The 16,654-nt window shown below is 40.4% G+C and overlaps 1 protein-coding gene across 1 annotated transcript in view; it reads right to left on the reverse strand.

Moving 5' to 3' along the window:
• Positions 1 to 16,654, reverse strand: part of pla2g4f.1 (phospholipase A2, group IVF, tandem duplicate 1) — a 41,523-nt gene that overhangs the window by 12,367 nt on the left and 12,502 nt on the right. The window contains exons 8-16 of the mRNA XM_083923104.1: positions 15,963 to 16,099; positions 14,608 to 14,712; positions 13,298 to 13,332; positions 12,674 to 12,812; positions 6,878 to 7,014; positions 3,434 to 3,653; positions 3,223 to 3,340; positions 789 to 926; positions 569 to 676 (exon numbers count right to left, since the gene is read on the reverse strand). Coding sequence (XP_083779230.1) covers positions 569 to 676; positions 789 to 926; positions 3,223 to 3,340; positions 3,434 to 3,653; positions 6,878 to 7,014; positions 12,674 to 12,812; positions 13,298 to 13,332; positions 14,608 to 14,712; positions 15,963 to 16,099 — 1,137 coding nt within the window. The remainder of the gene's footprint in view (positions 1 to 568; positions 677 to 788; positions 927 to 3,222; positions 3,341 to 3,433; positions 3,654 to 6,877; positions 7,015 to 12,673; positions 12,813 to 13,297; positions 13,333 to 14,607; positions 14,713 to 15,962; positions 16,100 to 16,654) is intronic.

A 16,654-nucleotide genomic window follows, 5' to 3' on the forward strand; every position in this document is an offset into this window, starting at 1 on the left:
AGAACGTAGTTAGTGAACCCAGAGTTTATTAAGAGTGTTTTAAAGACTTACCTACTGGCCCCTGTACCAGCTCCTCTCATAGTAAAGTCCATTCAAGTGGATTACCAGTCAAGTCAATCCCAAAGGAAGGTTATTTCTCTTCTTTTTTTTATAAGATTATTTTGTTGGCCTTTTTAGGTGGAAATTGATCCTTTTAGCCTTATGGGGTGCCCACTCTAACCACTGGGCCACCGGGCGCCCCGGTTTGGTGTTATTCTGAGCCGTATTAGTGGGTAAAAAAGACGTTTTAATGCCCTCACCGTACTGCCCCGAGCTGATCAGTGTTAGCCAGGTCTGGCTGTTAGTGACTGTTAGCGACTCTCCCGGATTTCTCCGTTAATAGTTCATACACAAAAAAAACTTCATGGCTTTTTTGCAAGTGTTGGAAAAAAGACCATGGGATGATTTTATGCCAGAATTTCACTTGGAAACAACATGGAAACCTTAAAAAAAGCAGACAGCCTTATTCTTTAATTCATATCAAATCTAATTATGTGTTTTGGTGCACTATAAAATAAAGTAGCCGTACCTATGTTGCTTACATCTGGTCCGAGCCAAGGGTTCCAAGAGGGCTTGGACCCTGTAGCATGCGCCCATAGCTGGGACAGGTTGAGAGAAAAGACACTGCTCCATATTCCTGATGAGGTTGAAAAGAAAAAGAGACTGGGTTATTTTAAAATGGTATTTGGTAATACTGTATAATCCCATATAACTGTGAAGTGACATTGCAACAGAAAAAGTGGTCTTACCCATAAGATAGGGAAGGCGAACCTCTGGGAGTTTCTTGATGATATAACCAAGGAAGAACTGGCTCCCAAAGTCCTCAGTTTGGACATATGCCCCATACTTCACAATGCCCACCTCATAGGGAGTGAACTCACACCACTCTGTTGTCAGAGTATTAAATAAACAAAATCAATCATTACTTCACAATTTTCATTTTCCATGAAAGTTCTTTGAGGGCTGGAAATGTGTCCTTAATCTTTAATTATGTCACCAGCCTGGTCCTGCTTAATCTCATATGCAAACAGTTTCAATATTCAGTTTCAAAAATATTAACTTATGAGTTGTTTTTACTTTGATTTCACCTGATCAAACCTGCAGTTGTGTAAGTATTAGGGCTGGGAGTTTAATGTGTTAATTATGATTAATTAATTACAGAAAAATAACGCCACAAGTTTCAGACCATAGTGTATAAATTATTATTATAAATTATAAATTATTATATAATTACTATAAATTATTCATTATACGGCCTATGGTTCAGACCATAGTGTGTATAAATTATTATTATAAATGATGATATAATTATTATAAATGATTCATTATACGGTCTATGGTTCATACCAAAGATTCACATCCAGTAGAAACTTGCAGCATGCAGGTCTGCAGACCATAGACGTTACAGTCTATGGTCTGCAGAGTTCTGCAACCTGTTCAGACCAATGAGACGCAACGGTGAATCATCTCCATAGCAACAGCTCTCTGTACTTCCGTTCTAACCTCCAACTTTTCAGGCTTTTGTTCGTAGCTGGATATAATTTGTATCATTCTGAAATAAAAATGAGGACAGAGACAGTGAGATACTTTCTACAGCTGCATTTCTATAGAGATGAAACAGAGAAAATACTTTTGATTTCCCTGATTTATTTGTTATGGATTACTTTTCGCTGCAACTTTCACCTGCGACCTGGTCTGAACTGAAACGACCAAGTGGAAACACGAACAAGAGCACAGCTGTGTAAAAATTCACCTCCCACCGGAACTCTACAGCCTCCACCCCAACGCTGAACATGCTGCAGCTAATGTTAGCACAGACAATGCTGAACATGTTGCAGCTAACATTAGCACAGACAACGCTGAACATGCTGCAGCTAACGTTAGCACAGATAATGCTGAACATGCTGCTGCTAACGTTAGCACAGACAACACTGAACATGCTGCAGCTAACGTTAGCACAGACAATGCTAAACATGTTGGAGCTAACGTTAGCACAGACAACGCTGAACATGCTGCAGCTAACGTTAGCACAGACAACGCTGAACATGCTGCAGCTAACGTTAGCACAGACAAGGCTGGACATGCTGCAGCTAACGTTAGCACGGACAACGCTGAACATGCTGCAGCTAACGTTAGCACAGACAACGCTCCTGAGGGACTGTCATTAGTTGATGAATCATTTTCGTTAAACTCTATTTTTAACTGTTTATTTTATGCTAAGGATATTATTCTAAATATTTTTTCAATGTTAGGTTTCCACTTTTCTTGAATATACCGTACTAAGCGCTGTTTTATTTTTTATAATATATTAAGTCATATATCAAAATCTATTTAAATTGAAAAATGTTGCTACTTGTGTCAAATATTAATTTGCGATTAACCGTGATTAATTAATTATAAAGCCTCTAATTAATTAGATCATTTTTTAAATCGTGTCCCAACACTAATAAATATGTGATATGCTATTTCCAGGCACAACTGATATCTGTGATGAATGTGGTTCATCTCCTGCAGACCATTTTCATATGTTTTCTTTTTCTTGTCCAAAAAGAGTCCATTTATGGTTGTGTTTTTTTAAATCGTTAAACACTGCCCTCCAAATCAGGTTTGAACCCTGCCCGCTGATATCCATCTTTGGGGTACCTCGTACGTCAGCTCAGCAGCCATTTTTATGAAAGATGGTGTCCTCTCATCACATATGTAAACACCCTCGCCTCTCTGGACCAAAACTGAATCAATCTGATGCATTCAATTTTTTTATTTTATCACATTTTCTAGTGAGCACACTATTATACTATAGTTTTTAATACTATTCTTGTTGATGTTTTTCCTTAACCACCATTTGTGTTTTGTTCTATTTTGTTTATTTGTCCTATGTACCTATTGTCTTCACCAACTAGTTGACTACTTGTGCAATTTATTTTTGCTTATTTGTTTGTTTGTTATTTTTTGGTCTCCCTCTTTGTTCTTGGGGGTTGTTCTTTTTATGGTTCTTTGTTCTAACGTACCATGAAACAGAAACGGGTGAAAACAGCTGTGGAATGACTGTACATCTTGCATCGATGCTTGGGAAATGCTGGTCTCCAATAATGAAATGGGGGAAACAAATATGTGCTATGCTGTATATGTCCTTGGTCTTCAATCGCTTTGATTTCAGATAAGAACACCTTACAGGATACTTACCAGCTTCAGATTCACAACCTGTTATTCTGTCCTTCATGTTGACAGCAGTGTATATGGGTAAGGGGTTCTGGCCTTCATTCACTGCTCTCTGCTGCTCAGACAGGGTACTGGTGACTTTCTGTAATTCAAAACACATACAATCAATATTTTTTTTCAAATTTTGAAAGTTAAAAGTTAAGTTAAAATGAGGAGAATATTTTCAGCTGTTCACCTTCCCAAAGACAAGATGCTCAAGGACCAGGCCCGCCATATCGATGAGTGACACAATGTAACCGTCTTGCTCTTTCTCAGACATCTCTTTACTGTAGTACTGCAATTTTTCACGAGAGAGGACACTCAGGACACTCTTGGTCATCTGTTTCTTTGTTGCTGAGATGTTACTGTCTATGTCCTGTGACCAGTTAGCTTCCTGGTACAGAGTAGACATAGCCCTGTTCACATGGAAAATAATAGTGTTGTAAGTATTGTGTGTTGGACTACATATTTAATAATTTAGCCAACAATTTAATGTAATAAATTTACATTTTATTCACGTTAAGACATAAAATAGACATAAATATGTTGTTCACCTGCAGTGCAGTTTTGCATTAACGATGTTAAGCTATCAGATGTTTTACGAGGCTCAAGGATCTCAAGAAATGTAATCTCTTTTATGACAAGCGGCCAGCAAGGTATTTCACTTTAATTTGTAATAAGCAGAAAAGTATCGTTTTTGTTCTTTGGTATGGTTTCTAATCTATTTTATGGTCATGTGTTTTACGTAGTTCTCATGGTGTATGTGGAAGGTGTGTGGTATTGTGGATGAAAGCATCAACAGCACAAAGCCTGAGAATAAACGCCTGTTTCAAGAACGGCCTGTGTCTGTCTGTTATGAGACAGCGTGTTTAAAAGGGTACCATGATTAAAAACCACAGTATCGGTTACTGGTCAAAACTTGGATATTACACTTAATTAAATTAGTTGAAAAATGGAATAAGTGGTTGTACCAACTTATCTCCCATTTTGTTCTGGCCTCATAGGGAAACTTCTCACTGAAAAAGAAGTGTCACCAGCAACTGCTCTACATCTAATCTTTCTCTCACCCTTCTTCGTGTCTCTGACCACTTCTTCATATTCTTATTCTCGCTTTCAAATTCCCAAACCCCTCTTTACTACGCATACTTTCCCTATCCTCCACAGCCTTGGCACACTGTCATCTGTGCGGTCAGCCAGATGTGACCATATATGGACAAGAAGTGGTGCTGTGCTAAGCTAAACTTTAAGCAAGGAACCTTTTACAGATTTCCAACCAACTGACACTAGTTATCCGCCTTGGACTTTAGCACTGGTGCCGTTCATTTGCATTCAGCAGTGACACAGAGCCAGTTGAAAATCTGCAGTTTCCCCTAAGTTACCAGCTGACGTTAGTTCTAGCTAGGGGGTCATTCCTATGTTCCCCGGTTGTATAAACCTTTGGGGATTTAATACGGCATTTTGTTTTGTTAGAGGTTACGGTTAGTTTTAGGTTTTAGCGTGAAACGCGGTTCCCAAGGTGTGCACCATGGGGGCATGGCCACAAAGGGACTTTCCGTGTCATTAAAACATTATTAAAAACTCCTTAAAAAGACCTGAGTTGGTTGTTAAAGGTTATAATGATAGTTAAAATGTAAATTTATAAGAGATTCAGGGTACCACTGGACAGGACAGTCAGCGGGAGATGATTTGGTTATTTAAGTACCTTCTGTCCTGCAAAATTGCTCCCTCTGTATGTCAGACATCATGAGGTGGCCTTCTATTATCTCATTCATCACATAAAACTGTATGCCTGTGTAGTATAAAAGTCACACATATATATATATATATATATATATATATATATATATATATATACTGTATATATATATGCACCCAGGATAAAGGTTAAAAAAGTGCTTTAAAAGTATTAGAATGTTGGTGCATGCGTTTCATAATGTCAAACAATAAAATAACAACCAGGTACAGCTACAGTTAGCTGAAAACAATAACTGAAATCTGAGATAACCTTGTCTTGCCATGTTTCTGGTGAATGAAACTCACAGGACTTGATGTTGACTGTTGGACTGATATTCATCTTATTTATTCAGATAATTCTCCGCTGTGGAGCCGAATCAACGGTACGACGAGACGTGAACGTCCCGTTGTCTGTGGATTTCATCATTGTTTACATGTGTTTTTAAATCAATCTGTTTGTCCACAGAAAATGGACACTTTAGCTGGAGTTTATGTGGCACAGAGTAGATTTCTCTGCATTTACTCAGCTGTTGTTTTTTTATACAATATAGTATATAACCGTATATACATACGTGTACTTGCTGAGTAGTCTTTAAATAGTAAAAATGTAATTTTAATTACAGATAACCCTGATTGAATTTATTTCTAAAAGAAAAAAGTGAAGGCACTCAGGTGGGTTTTCTGTATTGAAGAAGACTTAAAACTAGAGATTGAGAACATAAACAGTATGAATGAAGGTTTACAGCACACTCAGACCCAGAAACACGCCTGTCCACTTATTTTATTATACGTCTATGGTCATAACTCATAACACAACATGTACACTATGACATTAAGACTCTTTAATGTGTAAGTAAACTGTAAACGTTCTGCAGATAATTTGATGGAGTGCTGCGATTCATTCCCAAAGTGTTTTCATCTGTTTCTCTGTCTGGACCATAGACTGTATAACTCATCTGAGCTGCTCACATGTGCCCCCTGGTGGGCACTGCAGCTACTGCAGCCAGTAAAATGAACACAGGAGAAAGTCACGTTTGACACCCTTTTAATGAGGCTACGACATCCATGCAGAGCTCAGGTCAAATGAAAGGAGGAACATCTGTAGTTGAAGGTCAAAGAAAAAAGAATGCCTGCACTCTTGCTTAATTTCCACACCAAGCCCCCCACCAGAGACTTCCTGGTTGATCCAATAAGGAAGTGCCCAAAACTGCAGTTCTGAGTGTCCACTAGGGGGCAGGTTTCATATTAGAGCAGTTTCTCATTGACCCCCTTGTTAAACAGGCCGTTTTTTTCACAGCATCATTAAACCTGTTTAAGGCCTGGGACAAAAAAACATTCTAGTCTGTATGTTTAGGTCATATCTCCATGACAACACTGAGGGGGGTGAATTTTTTTGGACCGGCTAGTTTTTATATCATTGGAGGTTAAAGTTAATGAATAATTAGGGGCTTGGCCTCGAGTGACAGGTAACGTCTGGCCTTCACTACTCCTCGGAGGTAAACGTCAGCCAGATGGGCGTTTCTTCCTCCCCCCCAACGTCACATACATGCACTTTTTTGGTCAGAGGAAATGAGGCGGAGTCAAAGTCTGACAAGATGGTGACTCCTGTAGGATGATTGGATATAGTTGAGAGAACAGACCTCGACGGAGAGGCTACGTCCATTTTTTTTATACAGTCTATGGTCCATATGCATGGAAAGTAAAAAGTGAAGTTTGCGCACCAATGCTCAACAATCAAGACAGAATTAAGTCGTCTTTGTTGGCCTCTATGGTAACTTGAAACCTTTTTTCTTCCTAAGAAGTGGTTAAATCCCCAACATAAATAGGTCATGCTTCCTTGTATTTCATTATATCCTTTCTATAAAGGCACAGCCCAAAATGTAAGAACTTTAACTGGTTCACTCACCATGTGGATCCAGAAACACCAGTGATGTAACTGGCAGCATCCAGGACCCCTATATCCTTCAGGCCTCTCAGACTACCAAGCAGGCCTGTCATTGCTCTGGCTCCTCCCCCTGAAGCCACCACTGCTATGGTTGGCACCTGAACAGAGAATACAGAGGTGTGGTGTGGTAGCATTATAAAATATAAATGAGGACAGAGACAGTAAGATACTTCTCGATTACTGCGCTCCCTCTCCTCTCTCTCTTTTCCACCAGCTGACAGTCTCTAAGTGACCTGACCAGTGGACTGTGAAAGTGAAAGTTATTTTGAATGTTATTTTTAAAAAGAAAAAAATACAACAGTTTGCTGGATGCCTAGTGACAAGGTCATATGTCTAATTGTGTCATTGGAAAATTTCTAGCATACTACTTAAAACTTATTATGTATGTCCAAAAATGTGTGTTTGCGCCCCTTTAGAAATGTTGTTGCCAATCCATGCTCCTCTAACATGGTCATCACTGTGTTTTATTTTAATTAGCCAGTCTTTTATACGCATCTGGAAATTAAAACGTGATTGACAAACAAGCAATTATGAGTGATCCGTATCACTCAGTGTTCATTTTGACAGCCATTTTAAATATCATAGTCTTTTAGATGAAAATGCATTTAACACACTCTTATTTACTGGTTTTCATCAACATTAGTTCAAAATATTTTTAATTACAATGAATGTCAAGTGACAATAACGACAAAATATGTATTGCCTATATTTCAATTCGTTTTGTTAATTTTCTTAAACCAAAACATTTTATTGATCAAATGAATTAAAAGTGTCTACATGAATAAAACAATAAATTCCCTTTATGTTAACGTCTGATCACTGTGTGTCATTTTACAGAGCAAATGTATGAGAGCTGAGAAACTAATGTTTGCAAGTTATGAGATGTGACAAGACCATGTGTCATCTCCATGGCAACAACTCTCAAACTTTGTAGCTGGATATAATTTATAGCATCATAAAGTATAAATGAGGACAGAGATAGTGAGAAACTGGCTACAGCTACATTTATAAAGTGTCCTTGTGTTTTAGTTAACACGTCCCTGTCTCTCCCTCTCTAAAACTGCTGACAGAGTTCTCTCCCAGAGTTCAAAGAGCTGAATAATCTCTCAAAATTAGAAATACTCCTCGGAGAAGGAGACCACACACACAGACACACACGGGCACACGCACATGCACACGCACACGCACACGCACACGCACACACACACTTGATCTTTTTATTTTATTAAGGTAAAATGAAGTATGGCTGTATGGCTGAGCACTGATAGGCCGAGTGAGTAAACACCATCCTAAGGGGCCCTCCCCACCGAGAGCCGTCCAAGCCCACGACTACAGGGGATGCCGCCACGGAGACCACCCCGACCCAGAGAGATGGGGACCCGTACCACGGCCATAAAGCCCTAGGTCAGGACTCCCCAAACTATCCAGGCCCGGACAACCTCCAGGACCGCACCCCCGCAGTGGAGGGCCCCCAAGAGGAAAACAATGGAGCTGGAAACTATAGACAATAAATAAAATAGGTACTAAAAGAAATTAAAAACCTCCTAAAACAACATAAATTAATTTTAATATGAATAACTGACAGCAAAACAAAAATAAATAAGTAAATGATTAATAAAACCTTTAAGAGAAAATTAAAAGACAAGGAAACATGACAGAACAGGTAAATGAGTAATACTAAAAGAGTCAAAGAGGACTCAGTTAAAAGCTGAATTAAAAAGTTGAGTCTTGAGCCTGCGTTTAAAAGCATTCACAGACTCAGTGGCCCTGAGGCCCTCGGGCAGGCTGTTCCACAAGCGAGGGCCCTTATGATAAAATGAGGCTGGAGCAGCTGAAGATGTGAAATGCTCTTTTTTCGGTAGACCAGAGAGCAGGGCATTACAGTAATCTAACTGGCTACAGATAAAAGCATGCATTAGCACCTCTGTGCTGGCCAGAGAGAGAAATGGGCGAATTCTGGCTATATTCTTAAGATGGAAACATCTTTGTAGTATTTCTGATGGGTGGAATAAAATCAAGCTCAGAGTCAATAAGAACGCCCAGTTTTTTACGCACTGTGAATCTTAAAAAGCATTTAGTTTTGGTAAAAGTTTCTTTCCCTTTCCTTCAGGACCAATAATTAAAACCTCTGTTTTGTCCTGGCTGAGCTGTAAGAAGATCTCTGCCATCCATGACTTTATATCTATAATACAGTTTAAAAGGGAATTAATAGGCCCTGTGTCATCAGGAGACACGGCAATGTAGAGCTGTGTATCATCAGCGTAGCTGGGAAAATTGATCGTGTCTCCTGATGACGTCCTCAATGGGGAGCATGTATAAATTAAAAAGTATTGGACCTAAAATTAAGAGTGATGTGGGAATTGAGTCTAAAAGTCAGGTTGTTGGGTTAATGTGAGAAAACTCTACAGAGTATTACTGCATCAACAGGGACATAATGTCTCCTCAGATAAAAGGGATGGTTCAGGTCTGTTAAAAGCAAAATTGTTTTGTTCTAGAAGAGTGGACCTAATACCAACGACTTACATCTGAAGTGGTCTGCAAAGTCCTCACATAGATGGTTTGTACGAACTATGGAGGATTTCTTAAAATCACTATTAGTTAAACGAGCAATTGTGGAGAAGAATTGTGGTTGTTCTGAAGATGAGTTGTGACAAATGTGAAGTTCTTGCCTGTTTTACTGCTTTATTGTTGATTTTGAGTTTGTCCCGGAATATGCCGTAGTGAACTGTTAACTTTGTCTGCTTCCATTTTCTCTCTGCACTTTTATTTCAGTCCTTATCCAAGGTGGTGTGGGTTTGGTTGATATTGTTTTTGTGGAAAGTGGAGCCACTGAATCTAGGGCTGACCTGAGTTTACTGTTGAAATTGTCAACAATAAAATTGCAGAGTGCAGGTAAAATGTCAGCAGTGCTATTGAGTAAAAGTTCAATAAAATGTGCAGCCACTTCAGGAGTAAGGTAGCACTTCCTCACTGTTCTTTTCCTGTTGGATAAAACTGGAGTTATAAAAAAAACACACAATAATGGTCAGACACAGCCAGGTCGACAACAGAGGACACACCTGTGGACAGACAACATGTTATGATCAGGTCCAGGGTGTGTCCTTTGTTTGAGTGGGCTGTGTGATGTGCTGCTTAAAATCCAGGTCGATTAAAAGATTTAAAAATTCACTCGCAGTGGGATCTGAACTATTATCTGTGTGAATGTTAAAATCACCGTTATAGTAGTTATAGAAACTCACTAATAAAAGAGGGGTGGTGCTTGGGTGGTAGTAGTAGTCACACATATAATCGGAGGACGGCTAAAAAAAGGCATGGTGTTCAAATGATGTAGAGTTGGTAAAAGAAATGTCCTTTGTTATTATAGAGTCTGAGATGATTGTTGCAGTCCCACCACCTCTCCTACCACTCCTGTTGGAAAATAAAAAACTCAAATTTGATGGGGAAGCCTTGGTGAAGACAGCTGGTGCATCAGTGCTCAGCCATGTTTCAGTTCAAAACAGTCAAGATTGTTCTCTAAAATCAGGTCATGGGTGATAAAAGACTTGTTGGACAGGGAGCGAACGTTAAAAAGTGCCATGTGGAGGGCTGCATGTGGGCTGGTTGACTGTGAGACCTTGTTGATGCAGATATGTTTCAGGTTATGACGGGAAGGACAGGGACGATGGATGTGTAGTGGTCTGTTGTTTGTAATGACTGGGATGTGTGCAGGTTGTGAAGTGGAGATGGGGATGGAGGTGGAGATGGTGGTGAAGTTATGGCGTCACTCTGTGGGACAGGGGAGATGTGTGGTAATGTAGGAGGCTAGTGCAGTGAGATCTTTGATGTTTAGGTGGAAGTTGTCCTGCCAGGACAGATCAGTCCTTTTCCAGAATGTGTCAAAGTTGTTAATGAAACCAAGCCCATATGCAGAGCAAAAGTCCAATAACCACTGATTGATACTGAATAACCTGCTAAAAAAACTCAGAGCCACGTCTCGGGGATGGAATCAGTTCTGAAAATAAACAGATCCTCCCCAGGCTTTCTAGAAGGTCAGCAAGCTGCTCATAATCACCAGAAGCTTTGCTGATTGTCTGCACCTGAGATTGTTCTCGCCACAGTGCACGATGATCGTGTGAGCAGACGGGTGACAGTCGGCAATAGCAGGAATCTGTGTAAATCCAGGATTTTGCACCAGAAAAGGGATGGGTAATGCCATTTGGGATTGCAACAGACCTTACCATGGAGTCCCTAATGAGGATGTATTGTGGAGGTGGAAAGTGAAGCACATTGTTAGCATCAACGGTGCTAGTACCAGCGATGCTAGCAGCTGGGGCTGAGGAGGGCGTTCCCAGCCGGTTGTTCTGCTGGCCTGCGGTGAAACACGCGGCCGTTCAGTACCAGCACCGGGTGGCAGAGAGGGCGGCACACCAGCTGAGAGCTTGGCGCTCAGAGGGTATGCATCAGCCCCGGCCCTGAGGACATCATCAGGGTGAACGGTGACATTGGTTGGCAACACGGAGAAGCGGTTCGAGAGGTTGAGAGGTGGAGGAGAGACAGTCCTGGATATTTGCCTCCTACCTTGGCAAACCACCTTTGACCAATGAGTCTGTGAGCTGGGAGTGGTGATGGAGGATGGCGGGTGGCAGGATGAAGATGGGTCCCACAGAATCATGTCCGCTGCTGCTGCTGGTGAGTTCAGGATGCTAATTATTTGCGACTGTGTGGCCACAGTGTCTATGAATTCGGTTAGAAGGCGATCTTTTTGTTTGAGCTCATCCGTAAGTTGTTTGATCTTCTCCCAGAGTTTGGCGATGTCTTTCTGGTTGTTCTGACAGCTCTCACAGGGCATAGCAGTGCTAGCGATGCTGCAGCTAGCAGCAGCACGCAGCCACTGTCAGTAGCCATGCAGTTATGCATGTGGCGCAGCAACACTGTGTGAGCACAGCTGAAGCCTACTTTTATAATTACAGCAATAAAGGTAAAGTGTTTATTATCAAATGAAAATGAAGCATTTCACAAAAACATTCACAGTGTCCCTAGGTGTAACTATCTGATCAATTAGTCCCAGAGCAGACGGCCTTGCTACAGTAACTGATGGTGGCTCAGTGGTTAAAGCAGGCCCAGTGTACAGAGGCTACAACTCCTCGGCTCAGCAGCCTAGGTTTGATCCCAACCTGCAGCTCCGAACTGCATCTTGTTCTCGCTCCACTTGAAATATCCAATCGTGAAGTCCAAATTTCCAAATTCCAGGTTTAACTGAAACACAGCATTATAATCTATAAACTGTGGACACAGCGCACATGGTTCTTTTCTTTTTCTCGGCTGACACCAGGAGGGCTCTGTACATTTATATCATTCATCATTCAGTGTCCTGTAAGGTGCTACTGACTGCTACAGCTGTGGTTTTGGTGTATGCGATGCTATGGAGTGCTGACTGTTCATTCAAAACAACAATGGCAGCTTCTAAAGAGGTGAGCATAGATGCATCTGTTTTATCAAAAGTGGAGAGTATTTTTCCATTGAAAGAAGAGAACGGCACTAAAGGCTTTTCTGGATCTAGGCAAACAAGACATAGTATACATAGACTGAACATTATTCTAACATCTCTACCATGTATCATTAATTTACCAAATATTACATGGTCTGACATGTCCTTGTAACTGTGTTGGTATAAAGTGCAAGAAGTCAGTTTATTCATTAGCAGTTTTTTTGTACCCTTCACTGTGTTAGTGAAGGGTACAAGGTCAAAAGTAACAATGTGAAAGAATTGCACTCTACCTTTTTAGATTCTGGTGTAGAGTCAAGGCCTAAAATCTTCTGCAAAGCCTGTGCCACGACATATTTCCTCTTCTTCAGATACTCTTTCTCTTGAGGTGGGATGTCAAAGTCTAGACGAACTGCACGACGTTCCTCCTCGCTGTGGATTTCCATGGTTAAAGCCAGTATAACATAAGACAAAACATTGTTTCAATAACCACTTCTGGGTGAGGGTTTCAGGTTTGTTTCACCCCTGAGTATTCAGCATCCATGATGACTATAGCCAGCTTGATGACCCCATCCTTTAGCTTTTGGTCCTACAACATTTTGGGTTTGTCCTTTTCCTGATTCAACAGTCAACTGGTTTCTACAGAAAAGCTATTCCAGTTTTCTGTGAAAAGAACTTGACTGGTCTGTACAGAAACCCGACCTTTGTACCAATCAGTGTTGGACCTCACTGATGGTCTTGTGGTAGAATGGTAGCAGATCCCTGCAGTCACATTCTAAAATCTGATGGACAGCTTTCCCAGTAGAGTGAAGGATGAATGCCCATGGCTTTGGAATAGGGTGCTCAGAAACCACATATAATATTGGGGTGTCAACATACTTGTATATAATGAATAGTCGAAATAGGAAGCACCTTACCCTGCATTTGTTTCCACGCCTAAATCCACTGTGTCCTGTGATAAAAAAAATGCCATATTACTGTTAAGTAAAAATTAATACTAAAAATAGTTCTTAAATGTAAATGATGAGGGTAACTTAGGTCAATTAGCATTCTTTGTGATGGAAAAAAAGAGACTCACATGTTCCTATCTTCAGCTGTCAACAGGCAATCAGAGTTCCAGTTTTCAGTACTCGTTTCAGTTAAAGTCACTTATATATTTTTAATACGATTATAGCATCTTTTATATTAATCAGAGAAAATCCTGGTGAAAATTGTTGCTATGTATGTTATGCTTTCAGTCCATTCTTTCTAATTGTCCCAGGTTTAGATCTGTAGAGGGCAGTGGTGTATATCAAAGTGCCTTTATTGATAGTACTGCCAGAGGGTGTAGCTTTAGGAAGCTTATAACAGTTACACAATGTCGTTCGTTTCATTTGACTTATAGTTAATATACTGAGCACTTACCCCTCAGTTTGGTTCTTTCATACACAGAAAAAAATCCAAGCAAACCAAAAATGCATCACTACAAATTTCATTATTACATTCACTCCAGTTTTTCTGTGGCAGGTGTCCTGTGTTCTGGACTAGTGCATATTTCATGCTAGTCATCTTGTGTCTCCTTGGTTAAACCAGCTCATTTAACGTAGTAATATTGCTTTGCTACATTACTACCTCTGCTCTAATCACAGAGACTTTAACAGTGGCTGGATTTAACCACGGCGATATGAGTGACGGTGAGCTTGACCTATGTATATCTTTATGTGAAAGAAACATTGCTATGCAATTATCCAGCTAGCTGCTGCTACTACTACTACACTAGCTGTTACAGTTAGCATGCTCTGCCCATGGATGTAGGCTATATTGTATAAAGATATCTGCCTCATCGCAGATTGCGAAGCAGGTCTGACTGAAGGAGCCATTTAGCTCAAACTTGCAGGGAAAATTTGAGTCAGATCACATTCTCTCTATAAACAACTCATACCAAAGTGTACCAGAGTTCCTTTGTAACAGGACAGCATGACCAAACAAATTGTACCAAGAGGGCTCTTTGGTTAAATTCAATCTAATTAAACAAGGTAGGTGTGAAAAAAAAGAGAGCTTCAGTATAGCAGCTCATCAAAGTGATGAGGACACACTATGCCATATCTAAAGCAATATAAGGGGGAGTAAATAAAGGACAAACTTTGATAAGGGGTCCCCAAAGACTTGGGCTGGCCCTTCCCATTCTCTTCAGCTGGTCAAATCCAAGGGACCAGTTAATCTAGCCGCACTCAAACTGTGTTCTTACCTGATCAATAACAAGGGACACTTTGCCTGCATGTTTGGCTGGTAGAGCCTGGAGATTTGCAGAAGTTTCCATTTGAACAACGGAGGCAAAGGTAGCATCAGAGGGCTGACAGACAAAGAGAAAAATAATATGCCATGTCATAAATACTTAGAGATTTTGTAGAGGCATGTTAATTTGTAGCAGGTAGCTTATTATGCACCTGAACAAAATCTTAAAACTGGGGGAAAATTATAAATATTTGCATTTGGCAGTGGTGGATCATAACCAGGATGTAAGTAGACCCAGATTAAGGCCCTTACTGATGCTGACTGTAGCCCGATAACCATAAGACGGCATCTGCAAGAGAAGAGCTTAAAGAACAAAAACGCCTTCAAAGACCACGTCTCCTCTCACGGCAAAACCATGCCCGTTTGGACTTTGCAAAGGAGCACCAAACATGCAACACTGTAAGGTGGAAAAAAGTTTTATTCCCTCACGAGAGAAAAAGTAACCTAGATGGTCCTGATGGCTTTGAATGTTACTGGAATGACAAGGACCCCCACATGTGTTCTACATGGCACAGTCAGTGCGTTCACATGCAGTTTAAAAACACGATTATATTCGGGGTTATGGGCATACTCCGGTTTCTTAAACACCATGTAAAGACCGTACCCCGGTTAAATCAGAGTTCTCATACATGGGTTAACAGACCACCTTCACTACCAAGAAGACCCGTTTCTGTCGTTATTCTGTCCAAAAGTCGGCCGTTTGTGTTTTTGACAAAGGTGAACAGGGAAAAAAGCCGTATTCAGTCCAGCTGTATGTTGGCAGAGCTCCACCTACTGTACCGGAGGAAGAGTTACTCCGTCATTTTCCCATTCATCCGCCTTTCAACCCCCCAATCCTGCCACGTTCAAAGACAAAAAACCTTCTTACCTTTGTCATCAGGAGGTTATGACAGTGTGAACGTCTGGCAGAAAATAATGTGAAAGCCAGATTAGTGTGGATTTGGATTTTTTTAAGGCTCTGGTCTTAAACTTTTTGATTAGCTGCTGAACAGCCTGTGTCAGTTTAAATGCAGTTTTCAATAAATTGCCTACTTCATGTTTTTTTGTCTCTTGCTCCTGTTTCTTCTTTTTGCATTTTAATGCTCTACTTACAACATGGTTATGATCCACCACTGCAAAATGTAAATATTAATAATTTTCTCTTGGTCTTAAAATTGTGTTCAGGATTGTAGGAGAAAGCTGCTATGAAGTCCTTAAAAAAGAATAAAATGAAAGATTCTTTCTTCTCTTTCCTCAGGAATGTCTTCCACTGATGAAATATGTCACATCTTTCTTTGAAACTGCTAAAACTAGATAGTTGATACTCACTGCCACTCCTAGTTCTGTCTCCAAGTCTCTGTTGATGTAGAAACGCAGTTTTGGGGATTCCTTTGCATCCAGTGTTGCATCCAGTGTGTGATTCTCCTGATAGGCACCCCTCAGTTTCAGCACCTTGTCCCTAATACCTGGTGAAAAAACAATAATTTGCAATTTGCTGTTGATCAGTCATACCATCAGTAATAGTTATCATTATACTAAAGTCATTATTTGTACTGATGACTACTTTTCCCAGGACTCTTGACTTTTGTTATTTGTTATCTGTCTTGGCCAGACTTTTCTTCCACAGCCAGTTGAGCTTGCAAAAAGGGAGAGGGTCTGCAAATGTGATAAAGACTTAACAGCCACAGTGCAATGCTCAATGTAAATACAACCGGATTGATAGATGGATACAATCCTTTCACTCAAAACTCCCTGTGGCAGCTGTGTGGTGCTAGAGAACGCATGCTAAACATGCTTGGTGTTGCTTTGTATCAAGTGTAGAACACACATTGAAAATTGTAAATTGTAAATATGAAAATTTTTGTTTGTCATATTACGCTGACTTCCTGTTGCCAGTAGGTAGAGCTGTGGCTGTTGGTCAATATTGGAATGTAGTTGTCCCCTGGCCGAGACTCTTATCATGGATGGTAATTTTGGTGCAATGTAGACAAAGTTCGCTCTCTTTTTAGCTCCTGTTTGGT

The sequence above is a fragment of the Echiichthys vipera genome (genome assembly GCF_963691815.1).
Source record: "Echiichthys vipera genome assembly, chromosome: 11".
NCBI lineage: Eukaryota > Metazoa > Chordata > Actinopteri > Perciformes > Trachinidae > Echiichthys > Echiichthys vipera.